Raw genomic sequence first — 21,714 nt, 5'->3', positions numbered from 1 at the left:
AGGGCCCCTCGGGGGATGTCAGACTGCTGGTTTCAGCCTCATCCCCGCAGGCCAGGCTGAGGGACCCCACTGGTACACAAATCCATGCACCGGGCCTCTAGTATGCATATAAGATCTTTGGTTAATCTCTTCCCTGACTCCCCTCTTCCCTCTGAGATTCATCAGTCTGTTCCATGTTTCCATGCCTGTGGTTTCCACTCCTGCATTGAACGTCTGCCCTCTGGTGGTCAGAGCACATCATAGCTACTGGCTGGTCAGCTGGTTGCTTAGGCTTTTACATATATAGATTACTACTAAAATATTCACAGAGATTATTATACCACCTTAAACTGTTCAGTTATAAAGCTGCACATTTTTATAATTATAGGTTTCTAATCCACATACTTACATTTTTTTATTATACTTTTTAAATTGTGACATCTTACCACTCACAGCATATAGAAAAAAATTAATTAAGATGGCATCAAAATTTAGTGAGAACAAAAGGAATTATTCAAAAAAGTCACTGGGATGACTGGTAAACTATTTTGAAAAACAAAATACTATTTGTTTTTACAATAGCCTATCCTCTATCTGTTACTATAGCATCTTTGTGCAATAGGAAGAAACAAATATCCTCATTTTAAATTACTAGGTTGCACAACAGGATATCAAACATAACAGCGGCACTCCAGGTCCTCTTTACAAGGGACAATATGGAAATATCAATTGTTATATGCATTAAAGCCTGGCTGAGATGTGAAATTCTTTATGAAGAACTGTCAGAAGAAGAGGTGGTGCTTCTCTGCCTTTGGGTCAAGTCTTTCCATACTACAAGAGTTTGTCCCCAGCGGACATAAACTTGGGCTCTCAAAATACGACTTTTGCCCTATTTTTTTAGTAATCTGCTATGTTCTTGCCCCCACCTCTTGATATTTTATTTATATAACACTTATATATCTCAAGCTCTGATTTTATGATTTAAATTATTTTATGTCTGCTGAATTGTTGAAAAGCATTTCAATTTCTTTACCAAATGAAATAAGGTTAATAATAATACCTTCATTCTACATATGCATAGAGAGAGTTATAACAGGTTCATAGGGCACTCTTTCCAGATTTTACGTTAGGCATTAAGCTGTCATGATTTGCCTAGATCAACTCACAGCCTTTTGAATGGGGTGTGTGTGTGTGTACTAAAACAATAATTTAAATGTATTAGCAAGTATGTCTTCATATAATTTTTGTTCCAGTCTGAATACTGCTAAAATTTAGTAATTAGCTAGATAACCAATTCTATAATTTCAGTCAGTTTTCTCATGGATATACTGTCACCTTTTCAAATACTTTAAACTATATAATATACTAAAAAGCTAGTTGGTTATTAATGTTACACCAACCAGCATAACCAATATGGCTACCCTGTTTCCACATTTTTTTTTACCTGAAAACTAATTTTACAAATCTACTAGGAGAGTTTGCTTAGAACTTCCAGCATCTATGGATTTTTATGCTTACTAAAATTACTATTTCTAAATACTTTAATAAACACAACATTCAGCAATACGCAAGTAGAAGAAACATCAATCAGAAGAAACATCCTATTTAACCATCTATTAAGTTTCTGTTTACAGTAATTTATTTTTATAAAGAACAGTATTTTCCAGGGTCCAATCTGTCATTTGGAACGAAATGTTTGAAATACAACAAGCCACATTATCTATGATATTTATCAATCAACTGTATATTATTTTTCCCACCACCCGGAGTCAAATTATCTTCCTTCACCATCTATTAGGCCCCCTTAACCACCACCCTCTAACCCCTTAATCAACTGCAGATTTTGAATTTTTATATTTCAGACAGACAAAGTATAATGTTATTAAATATGCTGGAATCTTATTTTTAAATTTTAATTTACATAATTAAATTAATGAGAGCTCTTGTCTAAGAATAACCTATTTTATATCTTAGGATAGTCCCAAGCAAAGCAAATTACGAAAGTGGCACAGATAAACAATGATCCTCAGCTCTTTGACCTCTCAATATTGGAGTGCAGCAAGCATAAATTAAATTATACCAAAATACAATACCAAGTAAGGGATTCTTCCATATTCCAGTGAAGTCACATTAAATAAATGACTTCAGAGTACCAGAAGAGGGCTCTAGTTTAAGAAGTAGCAACAACTGGATAAACTGTCATTATGCCAATAGTCTATCCATTTTATTAACTGATAAATACTATGCTGTAATGGCCATGTCCTTCTTTAAACCTGAGTAAGCAGAAAAAGTTGACATAGGAATTCATTAAAAAAAAAAAGATGTAACATGAAAGAAAAGGAAAGGCAGGTTGACGATAAAGATTAATTAGTACTGAAAACGTATATAGAAAAAATGTTTCAAGCTATTTAAGCCAGACCCAGACAAACACAAAATAGCAGACTCAGAAGGTTCAGGACAAGGAGCTAGACAAGCAGGAAGGATTGTTAGAAAACTAAAATGCGACATTACATTACAAGAAGCAAACAACAGAACTAATGGTGAAGAAAAGCACATTGGTGAAATGATAGAATGCTGAGGAAGAGGAAGAAAAAGATAAAAGAAGAGAAACATGGCGAAATGACATGAAGAAGTGAGAACAAAAGTTTAATAACTGAATAATTCTAAGAAAGGACAAAAAGAAACAGAAGAAATATCAAAAATTAAATTATTATTTAGTGAAGACCTAATTCATATTAAGAAAGTTTGTATAATATCAGTTAATTTTATGATCAATACTTAAACAGAGCCTGTGAATAACTAATGCAATGAGACAAAAAAAAGGATATAAAAGGTATGGATAGAAATAGACAAGAAATAAAACTTTTTTGTTTGCAGATGACATGACTGTGTATGTAGAAAATCCCAAAGAATCGGTAAATTCCTGGAATTGATAATTAATTATAGCAAGGTGGGAAGATACAAGTAATACACACATGGCATTTGTTTCACCGCATTATCAGCAATGAACCCTTGGAACATGAAATTAAAAACATAATACTATTCACACTAACACTAAAACATTTAAATGCTTAGATATAAATCTAACAAAGTAGGTATAAGTTCTGCATGAGGAAAACCACAAATCCTGGTGAAAGACCTAAATAAATAATAAATAAATAAATGGAAAAAATATTCCATGTTCATGAATGTGAAGATTCAATATAAATAAACCGAATCATCCCAATGTGATATACAGATTCAACACAAAATCCCACAATTGAACACAAAAGTTCCCAGTATTTTGTAGTTAATTGATTCTGAAGTTAATATGGAAATACAAAGTACCCAGGATAGCCAAAACAATATTGAATATTGAAGAAGCAAAAAATTGAAAGACTGACACTATGGAACTTGAAGGCTAACTATAAAGCTACAGTAATCAAGACAGCATGATGCCAGTGCAAGAACAAACAGATAATGGAAACAAAATAGAGAGCCCAGAAAGAGACACATACAAATACGGTCAACTGATCTTTCATAAAGAGATAAAGGTAATTCAATAAAGAAAAGATAGTCTTTTCAATAAATGGTGTTAGAATTGGATATTCATATGCAAAAAAAAATGAATCTAGACACTGACTTTACACTTTTCACAAACATTAACTTGTAATGAATCACAGATGCAAATGTAAATGCAAAGAACTATAAAACTTCTAGAAAATAAAACAGTAGAGAGCCTAGAGAGCCAGAGTTTTGGTGATGAAGTTTTAGAGGCAACACCAAAATCACAATCCATGAAAAAAATAGCCGACAAGTTGGACTTCTTTTAAATTAAAAACTTCCCTTCCAAAATCATTCTTAATAGAATTCAAAGGGCAAAGGACAGACTGGGAGAAAATATTTGGAAAACATATATCTGATATATCCAAAATACACAAATGACTCTTAAAACATCAATAAGAACCCAATTTAAAACAATCATAAAGTATCTCACCAAAGATATACAGATAAAAGATAAGCACATTGCTCTAACCGGTTTGGCTCAGTGGATAGAACGTCGGCCTTAGGACTGAAGGGTCCCAGGTTTGATTCCGGTCAAGGGCATGTATCTTGGTTGCGGGCACATCCCCTGTAGGAGGTGTGCAGGAGGCAGCTGATCGATGTTTCTCTCCCATTGATGTTTCTAACTCTCTATCCCTCTCCCTTCCTCTCTGTAAAAAATCAATAAAATATATTTTTAAAAAAAGATAAGCACATTAAAAGATGCTCAATATCATACACCAATAAAGAACTATAACAAGAAAAGCAATGAGATAGCACTGTGTATCTACTGGAATGGCTAAAATTTTAAAAACTGACAATACCAAATGCTTGTGAAGACACATAGCATAAGAAACTCTCATTCAATGCTAGTAAGAAGCAAAATGGTATAACTATTTTGGAAGACAGTTTGTCAACTTCTCACAAAGCTAAACATAGTATTACCATATGATGCAACAATTGGTGCTCCTAAGTATTTACCCAATTAAGTTGCAGACTTACATTCACATAAAATCTTGCACACAAGTGTTTAGAATAACTTTATTCAAATTGCTAAAAATCAGAACCAAACAAGATGTCCTTCAATAGGTAAATAAATAGTGGTACATTTATGCAATGGAATATTATTCAGCAATTAAAAGAAATGACCTGCCAAGCCATGAAATATCATGGAGGAACCTTAAATGCTTATTGTTAAGTGCAAGAAGACAATATGAAAAGGTTCTATACTGTATGATCCCAACTATATGACATTCTGAAAAAGGCAAAAGTATGGAAACAGTGAAACATAAGTCATTGAGAGGGGTTGGAGGTGAGATAATAAAATACAGGGGATTTTTTAGAATGGTGAAGTTATTTTGTATGACACTTAAATGGTGGATACATTATGTATTTGTTAAAACCCATTACATTGTACAACACAAAGAGTGAACCTTAATGTAAACTATGGACTTTAATGATAATGTATCAAGATCAATTCATTGATTATAATGTACCATGCTAAGTCAAGGTGTTAATAGTAGGGGAAATTGTGTGTATGGGGAAGGAGTAGGGGAGAATAATATGGGAACTTTGTAGTATCTGCTTAATTTTTCTGGTAAAAAATATATATTTTTTAGCCCATTTTCTAATGAAATGGTGTATAGTTAAAATTTGTATTTAGTTATACATTTTTATAAGTGTTTAGCTCTATTTCTTTTTTTCTGAACTTTCTCCATGCCTATAGAGACAAACTTCCAAGGTGAAGTTCAGAACAAATTCAATCAGCCACTCAAGTTGTACTTTTCAGCTTGACATTGATGTACAAATTACTGATATTCAACTTTCCTGTTGTAGTGCCATTTAGTTTCAAGATGCACAGTTTTGATGGGATAGACCTAATGCACTGATTTCCTAAATCTCATTTTCTTCTGTATTGATACAAGAGTATCACTATGAAGCTTCTTGAAAATTAAAGTTTTATCTAAAAATGTTCTTCAAACATTACTATGATGATGTGTCTTCCAGATCCTATCTAATAAAGACAGAATATGCTAATTGACCCTCACACCAGATGGGGGTGTCCACAGCCAATAAGGAGGGAATATGCTAATTGACTGCCCCGCCCTCAAAGATGGTGGCACCACAGTCACAAGATGTCCCCCAATTCCCTCAGCCCCCCAACCTCCAGAGTCCCTCAGTCCCCTCAACCCCCCAGGGCTGGCCCGAGGCGCAGGCAAGCCTCGGATGGCAGCTGCCCAGAGGCCCAGGGCCGCCCAAGGCTCAGGTAACCAGGACCGGCCAAGGCTTGCGCTGCTGGCAGTGGCAGCAGCAGAGGTGTGATGGGGCATCGCCTTCCCCTGATCACCAGGTCACCTCCCACCCCTGAGGGCTCCTAGACTGTGACAGGGGGCAGGCCGGGCTGAGGGACTCCCATCCAGTGCATGCAAATTCTAGTATAATAATAAAAATGGGGGAGCAGGGAGAGAATCTTTTATAGAAGAAAAGATCTAAATTCACATTAAGAGGATCTGAAGAATACCAATTTTTATGATCAACATTTAGATATAACCTGTGAAATTTTAACTGCTAATATAAAGAAACTCTACAAGCAACCAGATAGGGGAAATCACATGAACTAAAAACAAGTTAGCTGTGGTGGTTGTCAGTGACAGTTGCCTAGTACTTCTGATTAACCTTCCTTCTAGGCACCACTTCCTTCCATAGATCTATACAACCAATTTATATCTTTCAAACAATACTGGTAATGGAAAACAGTAAAATCCAAAAGTTCTAATTTCCATTTCTTAGAGAACACTGTTTAAATAAATTTTACACAGCCCACCTATTTAAAATTAAATGGTTTGGTAATACTTTCAGTGTGACAGACATAATTGGTTTCATATTCTGTATAAAGAATGTGAAAAGAGAAAATGAGACAACTAAGCAAATATGATAACGAGGGAAAGTAGAAGACAAATCTAGAAAATGTGAATGGACATATGAAAAAATTGTTTATGTTAGGGTTAAACAATAAAATAATGAGAAAAAAAGAATGCATTGGTGACAGTTACCTAATCCACAAATAGAGACAAAACCTATCTTACTGGGTTAGTGTAAACAATAAATGATAAAGCAAAGATAAAAGGCACAAGGTACATGTCCAATAAATGCTAGTTTGCTTTTTCCACTGGCAATCACTAATTCTTCAAGGACAGAAGACCATGATTAAACAAACATCAACTGAAACTTGTCACTGTGGGGAAAAACAAGGCAAAAAAGATAGCTCAACTCAAATATATCGCCCCAACTTTATAAGGCTTTTCATGTTTTCAATGATTTAAGGAAAAAAAGCAAAATGTTAACAAAATAATGAGATACATTTCAGCGTTGTCTACAGGAATAGTCACAAGCCTGCCAAAGCAAACACCAGAACTAAATAGCTTTACCATGGTCTTTCCTGATCCTCGGGGTCCAATAATGAGAACAGAGTTACTTTCTCCATGGATAGCAGTTCTTTTTAGCAGCTCAATTAAGTGTCTGAAATTATATAAACAGGCCCAAATTTAAAAAGCTAGAATAATTGTTAGGTATTATTTTTTAAAGCTAAATTTGAATATGCATAGAAAACAGGTATTCCTTTTTTCTTCCCCTCTGGGCACTTGACTTATACTCTATATAGTCCTATACAGAAACAGGCTGTTGGCTAATACTGATTCTCTGGAAACCACAAGAAGAAATCAAGTAAGTCTGAAATATCTTGGTCTTTATGCTAGTATGGGGTAAGTGACAACAGTGGCAGCTCTTAGGCCCTTTCACTTTACAACTGGCTGCCAAGTCTTAGGTATAAGAAGAGCAGAATTATCTCTACAATACCAGATGACAAAAACAACGTAAGACTAAAAGTTAAAAGGCTTTCTTATTATGGAAATACTTATATCTCTCTTGCTTCATGATACTCAATGTTTCTATACCCAAAGCAAAAGGTTCATTAGCAATGCTTAAGATAAAATTTGTATATGGTAGTATCTGCAAAACCTACAGAGCATCTGTAAGTATACTCATAACATACAAGGGAATAGCCAAACTTACTTATATTGTACTTGTACTCCAAATAGGTTACTATGTGAACTCTGATGACAAAATCTTTCACGTAAAATTCTTTGTACCTGATGAAAATAAAGTAAGTATAAAAAAATATTATACATGCAATCAAAATAAATGAGAATATACACTTATAGGAGTCAGAATTAGGTATTAATGAATCAATTCAACCCTCCCTAAATAACTTTTCTTCAAGAGCACTGGCACCATTTTCATGAGTTATAAATTCAATAGTTCTTTTTATCTTAAATCCCAGAGAAAAGATGAGAATTTTGTGTAGGTTTCAACAAGAGAGAATTACTTACTTTAGTTACATCAGAATTTGAGGACTGTTTTAATGCATGTGAATGAATGTATACTTTACCGAGAATAACATGTGAGCCAAAAAACTGACAGGTGATAATCTAATAATGTAACCTAATCTCATAATACTCATATATCACTCCTCTAACTCTAGAGACCAACATATTTAAATTGCCTTAACTCAAGCCCTACCAATCTGTACCTGCCATAAAGGTCAGTATTCTGAGAGAATTAAAGAAGTTTAAAAGTCCCTGTAGTTATTTAGTACTTATTAGATGCAGAGCACAAGATTACTAAAAGAGCATGACCCATGCCTAAAAAAAAATTGCAAATATACTGTGCAGAAATGACACATTCAAAAACAACCTGCATAAAAGTATTAACAGCATATAAGAAAATGCTCAGTTATATGGAAGAAATCACATTCATGTAGGCTATAAAATAAAAAAAATCATTGAAATTAAGAAAAATATTCTCATAAAGAGCTAAATTCTGAGGTCATCATAGAATAAAGGGCACAGCCTTGGTTGTAAAAAATGTCAGAAAATCTAGCACATTCTTTAAGAACATAGGCTACTGCCCTAGCTGGCTTGGCTCGGTGGATAGAGCATCAGCCTGCAGACTGAAAGGTCCTGGGTTTGATTCTGGTCAAGGGCACATGCCTGGGTTGCGGGCTTAGTCCCCAGTCGGGGCCCGGGAGGGTGCAGGAGGCAGTCAATCAATGATTCTCTATCATCATTGATGTTTCTCTCTCTCTCTCCTTCTCCCTTCCTCTCTGAAATCAATACGAATATATTTAAAAACTAGCTTTACCCAGCCACGCGTTGCTGTGGCTCAGTCTGGTTAAATGGAAAAGAAAGAAGAGAAAGCGCACGTTTTGACGCGGATCTGCTGTTTCTCGTTGACGTCTTTCAGCCACTCTCGGCCTGTCGCGTTCATTCTGTTGAGAACGAAGCAGATCTGAAGCTGCAGAACGCGATCCCCGTGCTCGCCGTGCTCGCCACTGTGCATCCTCAAGTCTGGCTGCACGTCGCTCTGCTGCTTCCTCGGCACGTTTTTGAGCCATTCTTTGTCTGTTTCGCTCGTTCGCTGATGCCCGTTCTTCCTCAGTCTGATTTGCAATTACTCGTCGCACTGCTTCCGCTCTGCGAGTACGACGACCTAAGTTTGATCTTCTGCGAGGCATTATTTTGATGAACTAAAGCAGATCGATTGCACTGAGAAAGAAGGAAGTTATAACAAAAACATAAAAATTGCAAAACATTAAGAAAGGAAAAAACATGAACTAAAAAACAAAGAAAAAATAAAAAATACTAATGAAATATTTCAATTCAAATGCAGATCAATCGACACAGCTCAATTCAATCGCCAACTGCACTGAAAAATAACAGTTAAAAAACCAAAATGAAAAACAATGAAAAAAGAAAAAAAAATAAACTGTACTCACGAAATGAACGCTATGGTAAACGACACAGCTCAATTCCAACACAATGTCACACGGAATAATTAAATCAAAATGAAAATAAATCGAAATCTATGAAAATTCAAGTTAACAATGCAATTGGAAACACTGAAATGGAATCGTAAAATTGGAAATCGTAAATGGATAGTAAATAAGAAACAATGCAATGGAATCGTAAAATATTTAGTATAGCTTGTGTTGCTTTTACATCCAACAGATGGTGCTGTTTTTCAAAAAAAAAGCATGTTTTTACCTGTCACATGTGTGACATCTATATCTTCTATATAAATAAAAATGTAAATCTTCCTTTGTTCAAAATCTTAAATCTCCCGAGTTCTTCACCGATTGCTTTGAAATTTTGACACAACGTTGCATTCGAATACACGTGTGTTTTTATATACCTATTATATAGATGTCATACCTATGACAGGTAAAAACATGCTTTTTTTTGAAAAACAGTGCCATCTGTTGGACGTAAAAGCAACACAAGCTATACTATTTTACGATTCCATTTCAATGTTTTTGATTTACAATCCATTTACATTTTCCAAATTTCCAATTTTACAATTCCATTTCAATGTTTCCAATTGCATTGTTAAATTGAATTTTCATAGATTTCGATTTATTTTCATTTTGATTTAATTATTTCGTGTGACAATGCGTTGGAATTGAGCAGTGTCGTTTACCATAACGTTCATTTCGTGAGTATAGTTTATTTTTTTATTTTTTCATTGTTTTTCATTCCGTTTTTTTAAACTATTTTTCTTATTTTTCAGTGCAATTGGCGGTGGAATTGAGCTGTGTCGATTGATCTGCGTTTGAATTAAAATATTTCGTTAGTATTTTTGATTTTTTTTTTGTTTTTTCTTTGTTTTTTAGTTCATGTTTTTTCCTTTCTTAATGTTTTGCAATTTTATATGTTTTTGTTATAACTTTCTTCTTTCTCAGTGCAATCGATCTGCTTTAGTTCATCAAAATAATGCCTCGCAGAAGATCAAACTTAGGTCGTCGTACTCGCAGAGCGGAAGCAGTGCGACGAGTAATTGCAAATCAGACTGAGGAAGAACGGGCATCAGCGAACGAGCGAAACAGACAAAGAATGGCTCAAAAACGTGCCGAGGAAGCAGCAGAGCGACGTGCAGCCAGACTTGAGGATGCACAGTGGCGAGCGCAGCGAGCACGGGGATCGCGTTCTGCAGCTTCAAGATCTGCTTCGTTCTCAACAGAATGAACGCGACAGGCTGAGAGTGGCTGAAAGACGTCAATGAGAAACAGCAGATCCGCGTCAAAACGTGCGCTTTCTCTTCTTTCTTTTCCATTTAACCAGACTGAGCCACAGCAACGCATGGCCGGGTACAGATAGTAATAGGTATATAAAAACACACGCATATTCGAATGCAACGTTGTGTCAAAATTTCAAAGCAATCGGTGAAGAACTTTCGGAGATTTAAGGTTTTGAACAAACAAACATTTACATTTTTATTTATATAGAAGATAAATAAAAAGAAAAAGAAAAGATGGGCCATTAAAGACATTTCTTTTCAGGATCTACTGCTAATGCAGAGGAACCCCAGGGACACAAACTTTAGGGAGCTTCAGATTTGGCTCCATCAACAGAAACAAGAAGCCTCCAAGATTATTTATTTTTCCCAAATTGAGAGTGTGGGACTGATCCTTCATGTATCAAAGAGATACATGAGTTCTCTTTACATGCACTAGAGTATAAACAAAGCAAATTATTCACTGGGGATAAAATAATAAATACATTTCATTATAGAGGAAGTGAAAAGAATAAGAAAATTGGTGCCAGAAAAGCATTTTAAAGTTAGTCCTTTCTAAATCTTAATTTTAAAAAATTTATAAAATGGAGACAGTAACACTTTCTGACAAGCCTGTTTTTCAGATTAAATAAGAGAGCAATCTCTAATACAGCATAGGTATTGGACAGGTAATAGCTGATACCTGTAAAACATTTAAATGAGCATATATGGAGACTCAACAAATCATAATGTTTATTCCTCTACCTAGATAATATCACTAGAAATTAAAAGACAAACCTCAGACCTTTCCTTTCTTCATTAGAGTCTATTAGAGAGGGAACAACTATGTATAAAATATGACAGGGATAAAGTGAAGAGAAGCTGTAGTAAGTAGCTGGAGGTTTACAAATTCCAAAGTAATCTCAGGTAGAGGTTACACAAGTGAATGTATGTACAGAAATTAATGAAGCTGGCCCTGGTTGGTGTGGCAGGTTCAATCCCTGGTTGGGACATGTTTGGAGGGGAGAGGTACACCCAACTGAAGTTTCTCTTTCACGCTGATGTCTCTCTGTCTCTCTCTCAAATCAATGAAAAACATATCCTTGGGTCAGGATTTACAGAAATTAATGAAGCTGTACATGAACTTGTGCCCTTTATGAAGATATGTAAATTATACTAGTTAAAAAAAAATTTTTTGGAACAGAATTAAACATTTACCTTCAAAAATAAGAACAAGGTTTTATAAAGGGATGCCAATACCATTTAGTTTTAATTTAAAAAATAATGTAGTTCTGATGATCAAGCCAGGTAAAAAGAAACGTCAGGGTAGAAATACCATGCCCATTCCCTCCTAGATTCCTTAATAGAGATATGTATAGCGATATACTTAGCATTTGAAATACAGTATGCAACTATCTTAAATGTTCATGATAAATATTTTAGGAATTTAAGTGAAATTCCTTGATGTGATAAAGGGCATCGACAAAAACCTACAGCTAATATAATGTTCCACAGTTAAAGGCTGAATACATTTCTCCAATATCAAAAACAAAACAAGATTGTCTCCTCTTGCCACCTTTATTCAATATTGCACTGAACGTTTAGCCATAGCAATTAGGTAAGAAAAAGGAATGAAAGACATCCAGTTTGAAAAGGAAGAAGTAAAACTATTTCTATTTGTAGATGACATGACCTAGTATATACAAAATCTTAGGGAATAAACTAATAAACTATCAGAACTAATAAATGAGTTCAGAAAGTTGCAGTAAATAAGATTAATATATAAAAATCAATTGCATTTAGATACATTAGCAATGAACAAATAAAAATAAAACTACTTTATTTATTACAGCTTCAAAAGAAATGAAAAAACCACAGGAATACATTTAGCCAAGGAAGTATAAAACTTGGAAGATAATGTTAAACTAAATTGAAATCAGAACCACACTTAGGAAGACATGTAAAGTTAGAATCCCAACTACCCAAAGACTTAAAAAGGATAAAATTAAATAGAAGCATATGGCATTCTGCCTCTTAGAATGGGAAGAAGATAACTATTTCTCTGAGGACCTTTGCAAAGTAATAGAATTTGAAGTTAATGAAAATATATACTAACCTGTGAAAGGTACTCTGTATGTATTAAATTGTTACTCTTTGATTTACGACTGCTCATTTCAACAAACTGAAGTCCTTAAAAAAAAAATAAAACATTTAAACATGAATATAATAAAGACCACTGGCTTAAAGTATTTAAGAATTTACCATTATAGAATCAAATTAAACACATATTTTAAAGCATGAAAAAATGATCGAAATTCTCAAACTTTCAATTCTTAGCTGAACCTATTGCTGTTTCTCCCCACATCCATCCCACAGAATCATCTTTCTCAAAGCCTTTGCTTTCTTGATCAGTCTTAGTCATTAGAGAGTAGATAAATAAAATGCCTCTTCTGTAAACATCCATAAATGCCTCTATTTCTCTTTATCCATAATCAAACTATATTAAATAAAACTGTCTAATTGTCAGAGTCCCCAAATTGAAGATATTATTATAACTGAAATGAAAAATGTATATTCTACTGAAAAATAACATAAAAGTCTCCTTGAGGGCAACATACTCATCGATAAACACCTAGGTTGAAAGATCTCACTTTCTTAGCATTGATTCCCTATAGCAGTACTTTACTAGTCAGGTAATAATAGCTTAAGCAGTGTTTACTTGCTAGTATATAACAGGAACTGTTACAAGTGCTTTGCATTTATTAAATAATTTAATCCTCAAAATAACCCTATAAAATAACTATTACTACAGTAACCCTTTAAGATTAACAACATGAAATAATATCCTCACTCTGCTTCTCTGAAAAGGGTTTACATGTTGACATCTGAAATTATAGAAGACTAGGTTCAAATCCTGAAACAACTGTCCCTTAAATGATAAGGAAGACTAATAATTCAAAAAGCGGGAGAAAGCTTTGGTAATATGCCTTATTTTTTAGAGCTATATTAGCTATTTCACAGTACTTTTGGAATTAAAAAACATACCCCTCCCCCCTATTTTATGGATTACGAATTTACTCCTCAGAAAAGCTAAGTAAAATGTCTGAGATTGTAGGGCAGGTGTTTAATCCTTCCTCTTGCATCAATATGTCAGGTAAGGCATTATTAAAAGCATGCATTTTTCTTCTTTTGGGGATCATCCATGAAAGAAACACATGCACTCTTTTAGTGCCTAACCTACGCAAATTTTGACTGTAAATAAGTCTTAGTCAAAAGATAGAAGTTCTAACACATCTTGTCTCTCCAAGTAATAGTAAAATCTCTACTCTCTAACAAAGAATAATTTAAAAGCTAATTTTAATTTTACAAATGAAAAGACAAGCTTTAAACTAGAGAAAATATTTACAAGCTACATATTTGACAAAGAATGTGCATATAAAAAATACTCAAAACTCAAAATAGAGAGAAACCAAGATGGCAGCATAGGTAAACACCGGAAATTGCTGCCTTGCACAACCACTTCACAAATACAACTAAAAGATAAAACAGACATCATCCAGAATGACAGGAAGGATGGCTGAGTGGAAATTCTACAACTAGAAGGAAAGAGAAAAGCACACGGAAACTCAGAGGAGGTGCGGTGTGGAAGTAAAGTACAGAGGTACAGAGGCGCACGCTGAGGACACGGCTGTCTTTTTCAATCGAGAGGGAGTCTCAAGCTCCCGACTGCTCTGAACTCCAGTTCTGGGAAGTCTCTAGGGACCCAGACTCATACGGGGAGAGGCTAGACTGGCATCGGTTGGACCTTGAGGGCGACTTTCTCTCAGAGGTGCTTGCAGCGATTACCGGGACACTGAGAAGCGGGGCCTCTGAGGGCAGGATTGAGGAGCAAACATAACTGCTTGCTCCACCCTGTTGTTCCCCTGGGACCCCGCCCTGCCCAAGCTGTGCAACAGCTTTTGCATATGAAAGGCCTGGCCCTTTGCAATCTGAAAATTACCTAACCAACTGCAGCTGACCCAAGGCCCCACAGCAGCTTGTATTCCTTCACAGCTGAGCTCCTGCTGGATAACCTCAGGCAGAGGCTAAATTAGCACCTCCTTAGCAATCCAAGAGCCAGTGTAACCAGTGGTCAGAGTGGGACCATCCAGATTACAACTCCTCAGATCCATAAGGGACACACTCAGGGGGCAGACTCAGTGAGCACCAAAGCCCCACTGAAGCAAGTCTTGCCCCAGAAGGGTGTCTCCAGCACAGAAGTTCTCCACTGCAGACACAACTGATTCTCACTGCCAATTGGCCTGGAGGTCAATTCCTCCCAGTGATACCTACAACAATCAAGGCTTAATTACAACAAGACTCTGCACAAAGCCCACAAGGGGGTGCACCAAGAGTGTCCACCTCAGGTAATTGGGGAGGCTGAGCCACTGGGCTCTATAGGACACCTAGCCCAGAAAGCCACTCTATCAACACAGGGAAGCATAAAAAATGCGGAGACAAAGGAACAGGTCACAAAAGACAGAAATGGAGGAAAGCAAACTACTGGATATAGAGTTCAAAACCACGGTTATAAGGTTTTTCAAGAATTTTCAAGAAACCGCCGATAAACTTAGTGAGACACTCAAGAAATCTAGTGAGACCGCCGATAAATTTAATGAGATCCTCAATAAGTCTAGTGAGACCCTTGAAGTTGTGAAAAAGGACCAACTAGAAATTAAGCATACACCGACTGAAATAAAGAATATTATACAGACTTCCAACACCAGACTAGAAGATCACAAGAATCAAGTCAAAGATCTGAAATATGAAGAAGCAAAAAACACTAACCGGAAAAGCAAAAAGCAAAAAGAATCCAAAAATACGAAGATAGTGTAAGGAGCCTCTGGGACAACTTCAAGCGTACCAACATCAGAATTATAGGGGTGCCAGAAGAAGAGAGAGAGCAAGATACTGAAAACCTATTTGAAAAAATAATGACAGAAAACTTCCCCTACCTGGTGAAAGAAATGGACTTACAAGTCCAGGAAGCGCAGAGAACCCCAAACAAAAGGAATCCAAAGAGGACCACACCAAGACACATCATCATTAAAATGCCAAGAGCAAAAGACAAAGAGAGAATCTTAAAAGCAGCAAGAGAAAGAAACTCAGTTACCTACAAGGGAATACCCATACGACTGTCAGCTGATTTCTCAACAGAAACTTTGCAGGCCAGAAGGGAGTGGCAAGAAATATTCAAAGTGATGAATACCAAGAACCTACAACCAAGATTACTTTATCCAGCAAAGCTATCATTCAGAATTGAAGGTCAGATAAAGAGCTTCACAGATAAGGAAAAGCTAAAGGAGTTCATCACCACCAAACCAGGATTATATGAAATGCTGAAAGGTATCCTTTAAGAAGAGGAAGAGGAAGAAAAAGGTACAGATACAAATTATGAACAACAAATATGCATCTATCAACAAGTGAATCTAAGAATCAAGTGAATAAATAATCTGATGAACAGAATAAACTGGTGGAGGGATTATAATAGAATCAGGGGCATAGAAAGGGAGTGGACTGACTATTCTGGGGGGGGAGGGGTGTGGGGGATGCGGGAAGAGACTGGACAAAAATCGTACACCTATGGATGAGGACATGGGGGGGGGTAAGGGCAGAGGGTGGGGTGGGAACAGGGTGGAGGGGAGCTATGGAGAGGAAAAAGAGGAACAAATGTAATAATCTGAACAATAAAGATTTAATTAAAATAAACAAACTCAAAATTAACAATTTAATTAGAAAAATGAACAAGACATAAATAGACATTTCACCAAAGAGGATAAATGTATGGCAAATAAACATATGAATAGATTTTCCACATCATGAGCCATTAGGAAAGTGTAAATTAAAATCAAATGAGATATTAATACACACCTATTACAACAGCCAAAATAAGAGAGAGAGAGAGAGAGAGAGAGAGAGAGACTGACTAAATGTCAGTGATCATAAAGAAAAAGTGGATTTCTCATACAACTCCTGGTGAGACTGTGAAATGGTACAGCTACCCTCCAAAGTTTTTTTCTGGCAGTTTCTTAAAAGTTAAACATACACTCACCATGCAACACAGCAATTGTACGCTTGGGTATTTATCCCAGAAAGGAAAACTCATGTTCAAACAAAAAGTCTATAATACTAATGTCTATAACAAGTTATCTTGTAATACCTCAAAAAACTGGAAATAATACAGATGTCCTTCAACAAGCCAGTGGGGTTATAGAAACTGAAACATCTATACATACAGGGGAATATAGGTGAGAAAAAAAAACAACAATAACTATTGATATGTGCAGTAACTTGGATGGCTCTCAAGGGCATTATGCTAAGGGAAAAAAAGGCCAATTACATTTTGTACAATTCCATTTATATCACATTCTTAAAACAACAAAACATTTAGAATTAACAACAGAATTGTGGCAGCTAGGCGATAGGGACAGGGTTGAGGGATGGGTATGACAGGAGGGATTTTCTTATAATGGGACAGTTCTGTATCTTTATTGTGGTAGTAGTCACACAAATCTATACATGGGATCATAGCACAGAGACACAGACACAAAAATGAGTTCAGGAGAAAACTGCTAAAAGTTTAATAAGGTCTTTAGTCTATTACCAGTGAGTGGTATACCAATGCAAATTTCCTGCTTTGAAATATTACACTAGAGTTACATAAGCTGTCACCCTTAAGAGAAGCTGGATGAAGGATTTACTGGGCTCCTCCATGTACTTCTGTGAGTCTATAATGATTTCAAAATTAAAAATTTAAGAAGAGAATTCTAATTTTATGGCTTTTAAAAACTACTTAATGACCAAAATAGTGATTAGTGGTCCAAGCAAATCTTTATTATCTGCAAATAGATTATTAGAGTAAGTTTGGTTGAATTTTTCTTCAAATTATACCAATCGATCTTGGGACTCCTTCTACTTCCTATTGTGCTTTCTATACTATAATTTTACTTACTATTCTAAAATAGTAGAACTAGACATAAAGTGTAAGAGGAGATGAATGTCTATGCAGGACTAAGTGATTTCTCATTTTGGTATCAAATATAAACCTAAGTGACTAAAATTTTGGTAGAACCTACTATTATGTATTCATACTATTGCAAGAGGCAGTGAAATGGGTAAGTTTAAGGAATGATTCATCCTGATATTACTGCTTTAGTTCTACAATTGCTGTATTACCAGTTTCCAGTAGGTCCTTCTCTCTAAATTGTTTTGTTAGAATGATTAAACCTAATAATCAATCTCAGCCTTTCAAGTAACAATTGGTCTATGCTATTGTCTCAAAAATTTCAACTCAAACCACTTCTGTTACTAGTTGTCTCTATCCCACTTTCAGATCACCATTATTTCTTGCCCGGACATCTACAGCTTCTTTACTGGTATCCAAGTCTTAACCCATTTATGATAACACTTTCTCCTAAAAACCCTTTCCCAACCCCCCAAATCTAAATTCCAAATTCCCTAACACCATTTAAAAGGAATGACTAGTTTCCCAGCTTACTGTGCACAAAATTCGTGAACAAGGGGGGAGGGTGTCCCTCAGCCTGGCCTGCACCCTCTTGCAGTTCGGGAGCCCTCGGGGGATGTTGTCCAACTGACAGTTTAGGCCAGCTCCCCATCAGACATCCAGCAGTTGGATATCCTTAGCGTTTGCCTGTGGAAGAGCATTGACCACCAGGGGGCAGCTCCTGCGTTGAGCATCTGTCCCCTAGTGGTCAGTGCGCGTAACAGCGACCGGTCATTCCACCGTTCGGACAATTTACATATTAGCCTTTTATTATATAGGATACTCCAATAATCCTCCATTTCTTGGCTTATAATTTTGCAGTGATTTGGATTATTCTCCCTACTTGTTTCAAAGTTGCTATTGTTAATGCCAGTTTTAGCATGTCTGAAAAATCTGGCAACACATTTTAAATTTATGACCAAATGTATGAAAATTAAACCAGTCACTAAAAGATAAACACTATATAATTCCATTTACATGAAATACTCAGAATAGTCAAAAATCTAGACAAAAAGCAGAATCTTGGTAGCCAGGGGTTGACGGGCAGGGTAGCATGATGAATTATTTTTTATGGGTATAGAGTTTTAATTTTAAAAGTTGAACAGTGTTCTAGAGATGGATGGTGATGATGACAGCACAACAGTAAGGAATCTATTTAATATCACTGACCTGTACATTTAAAATTGTAAATTTTATGTTATGTGTATGATAAATTTTGTAATGTATATTTTGCCAAAATAAATCTCTGAAAAAAATGTCATAGTAAAATTAAAGACAAAGTGAAACGTTAACACCACAAAAAAATAAAAGGCTAGAAAAATCTAGAAGAGTTCTGCAAAGCTTCCAATTTTAATCCCACTGTCAAAAGCCCAGAAATTCTCAAAAAATGTCACATAAGGAGAGAAGCAAACTCAAACAATCATAATTCAGTTGTTTCATTTTAAACCTACAGAAAGAATTCATCAGGCCTCCAGGCAGACTAAAATCTACATGGTAAAAAAAATAAATGTTGAAAGACAATGAAATAATATTTTCAAAGTTCTGAGAGAAAGTTTAAAGACTCATACGTAGTAAAGATTTCATTCACATATAAAGATAACAACCTCTTTAAACTAGACTAGATTCAGTAAATGAAGTTTTGGTGAGGGAACCCAATCATGAAATCCAGCCGTTTAGAACACCCCCCCCCCCCACACACACACGGTATGGTTGTTGGTGGTGAGCTCTGAATCCATTAAATAATTAAAACTAAACAACTATAAAATTTATAGTTATAGAACAGGTGGTAAATATAAATCTTAATAATGTAAAAATATTTATGCAACGTAACTGTAGTGAATGCATAAGAGTACTAATTTCTTCAGTATTAATAACTGGGAGAAAATACTGTTTAAAATTAAAATATGCAGTATAGAAAAGGAACTTTTTAAACATTAGATCATCTCAATATTCAAAGTTCAGCAATTCTCACTTTTATTTGGTTAAATTCAGAAAAATGAATGGAAACAATATCACTATTGGTATGAGTGTGCACACATATTTTTTTTTTTTTACCAAAATGGATCCTTTACAAACTTCTCCATAGTATTTGTCAGTTAAAAAAAGCAGGAACAACTTGCCATACTCATACATACATAGACATGCGTATTAGTACACATATACCCACACAAATATATATTTACACATATCTCATTGTTTTTCCTATTACTACTTTAAAGCAAAAATAAATAAATAAATGGAATTAGTGGGTTAAACTGAGAAAAAGAACCAAGTACTTCAGCTAAATAATAAAAATATACTTTTAGAGTAGGCAGAATAAAATTTTTTCAAGTTTTTTTAAAATCTTATTAAGTACCATGAAATGACCTGCCTTTCGAATGAAGCTTTGCATCTTTGGCTAGTTTTATTAGTTTGTTTTGGTTAATGCAAACTAACTTCAGTGAACACCTTAACCAAGCCCTATAGAAGTATACTTATATTCCAAGTAAATGGGGTCAGTGAAGTGACAATTTAAGGAGAATGGAAAATTAGATGGAAGCCTCAGTCCTATTAGTTTCAAAGTTGTTCAAGTAGGTCAAAGATACAATAGTTTTTCCTACCCTGCATATCAATGGACTCCAAGATAGTTGGTACAAAATAACCCTCTCAGGTAAAGAGAATATTTCAAAACTTTTACTTATAAATCCAGGTGATTTGTTAAACGTAAAGGTATTGTTTCAGTGTTTTAAATAAAAGTAAAATAATGAAGGTGTCTCAATAAATTGCAGATCTTTCCTGTAATGAACAGCAGTTGCCTGTCAAAAGCATTCTGCTTAGCAAATAAACATAAAATTAAAAAAAAAAAAAAAAAATCCCACGCTGACCAGTTTGGCTCAGTGGATAGAGCATCAGCCTGCGGACTCAAGGGTCCCGGGTTCGATTCCAGTCAAGGGCATGTACCTTGGTTGCGGGCACATACCCAGTGGGCAGTGTGCAGGAGGCAGCTGATCAATGTTTCTCTCTCATCAATGTTTCTAACTCTCTATCCCTCTCCCTTCCTCTCTGTAAAAAAAATCAATGTATTAAAAAAAAAATCCCTTATGTAGAACTTTAAGACAAATGTAAGAAAGAAACCTATGTTAGAAATATACTCACCAGTCCAAAAATTTTTTAAAAATGGACATGGAGACACTAAGTACAGCAAAAGCAAGGCATTTAATGTCGGTCTTGCAAGATCAGATATCTGGTAGGAAGGCACACCCAAAGCAGTTACAAGAGCATTTTATTCCCTAGTGCACAGGTCCCTCCCCTGGTTCCTCATTGGCTGAGTACTATGGGTGTACAATCTTTCCAGATGTCACCTAAGTTTCATTATTTCCTTATAGGGTATTCTTTCTTTTCCCATCCCAGTTTAAGTTCATTTGTCAGTTGGTCCCTCCCCAATATCCTGTTTGCCCTGAGGACTTTCCAGGTGCATGAACTTTGTCAAGTCCACAAGCCCCTATGCAAGCAATCTACCAGTAATTTTCCATTACGGGTTAAATGCCTTGCCTTGAAAACCAACCACCACTGAGTTTATTTCTAACAACTTATAAAAATTCTCACATATTTACATGTAACACTTATAAAGAGGACTATTTAATCTATTAACAGACATTTCTATAAAGAGTATGAATGGGTTTTATGTCCATTATTTAAAAATATAAAAATATACAACTTTCCAAACAGTTTGCCAAAAACAATTTACACGAGAGAAGATTAAATTTACTAACAGACTACTTAAAAATTCTTTTAAAATCAGTGAATAGAAATTAAAATTAAAAACATACAAATAAACATTATTTTCTTCAATAGCTTAAGTGGAAGTAAGGGGGACAAAAACCTGAAATTCTAGCAGAGGGCAGTATTACTTTGTGACAAGAATTTTTGGTCCATTAAAATAAAAGTGTTTAACACTACTCTCTGATGATGACTAAAGAAATATTGAAAATAATATCACTATAAGCCTCCATTACATAAAAACAAATTCTACTACTATTTACCTAGTGTCTAATTCTGAATAGTAGACATTTTGTTCAAAGAGT

General features: G+C 35.3%; 1 protein-coding gene across 4 annotated transcripts in view; it reads right to left on the bottom strand.

The window, feature by feature from the left end:
* The window catches only part of ORC4 (origin recognition complex subunit 4), a 62,194-nt gene that overhangs the window by 24,171 nt on the left and 16,309 nt on the right, over positions 1-21,714 (bottom strand). For 2 of the 4 annotated variants that reach the window (XM_036319303.1, XM_036319306.1), the window contains exons 1-4: positions 12,725-12,798; positions 8,762-9,104; positions 7,573-7,649; positions 6,930-7,020 (exon numbers count right to left, since the gene is read on the bottom strand). In XM_036319303.1, the coding sequence (XP_036175196.1) occupies positions 6,930-7,020; positions 7,573-7,649; positions 8,762-9,073 (480 nt within the window). In that variant the 5' untranslated portion in view covers positions 9,074-9,104; positions 12,725-12,798. Of the gene's footprint in view, positions 1-6,929; positions 7,021-7,572; positions 7,650-8,761; positions 9,105-12,724; positions 12,799-16,807; positions 16,832-21,714 lie in introns of those variants that run through there. The other 2 variants (XM_036319305.1, XM_036319304.1) reach the window with 2 other exon arrangements.

Source organism: Myotis myotis, unplaced genomic scaffold (assembly GCF_014108235.1).
Source record: "Myotis myotis isolate mMyoMyo1 unplaced genomic scaffold, mMyoMyo1.p scaffold_m19_p_8, whole genome shotgun sequence".
Classification (NCBI taxonomy): domain Eukaryota; kingdom Metazoa; phylum Chordata; class Mammalia; order Chiroptera; family Vespertilionidae; genus Myotis; species Myotis myotis.
This window is presented reverse-complemented; position numbering and strand designations above follow the sequence as displayed.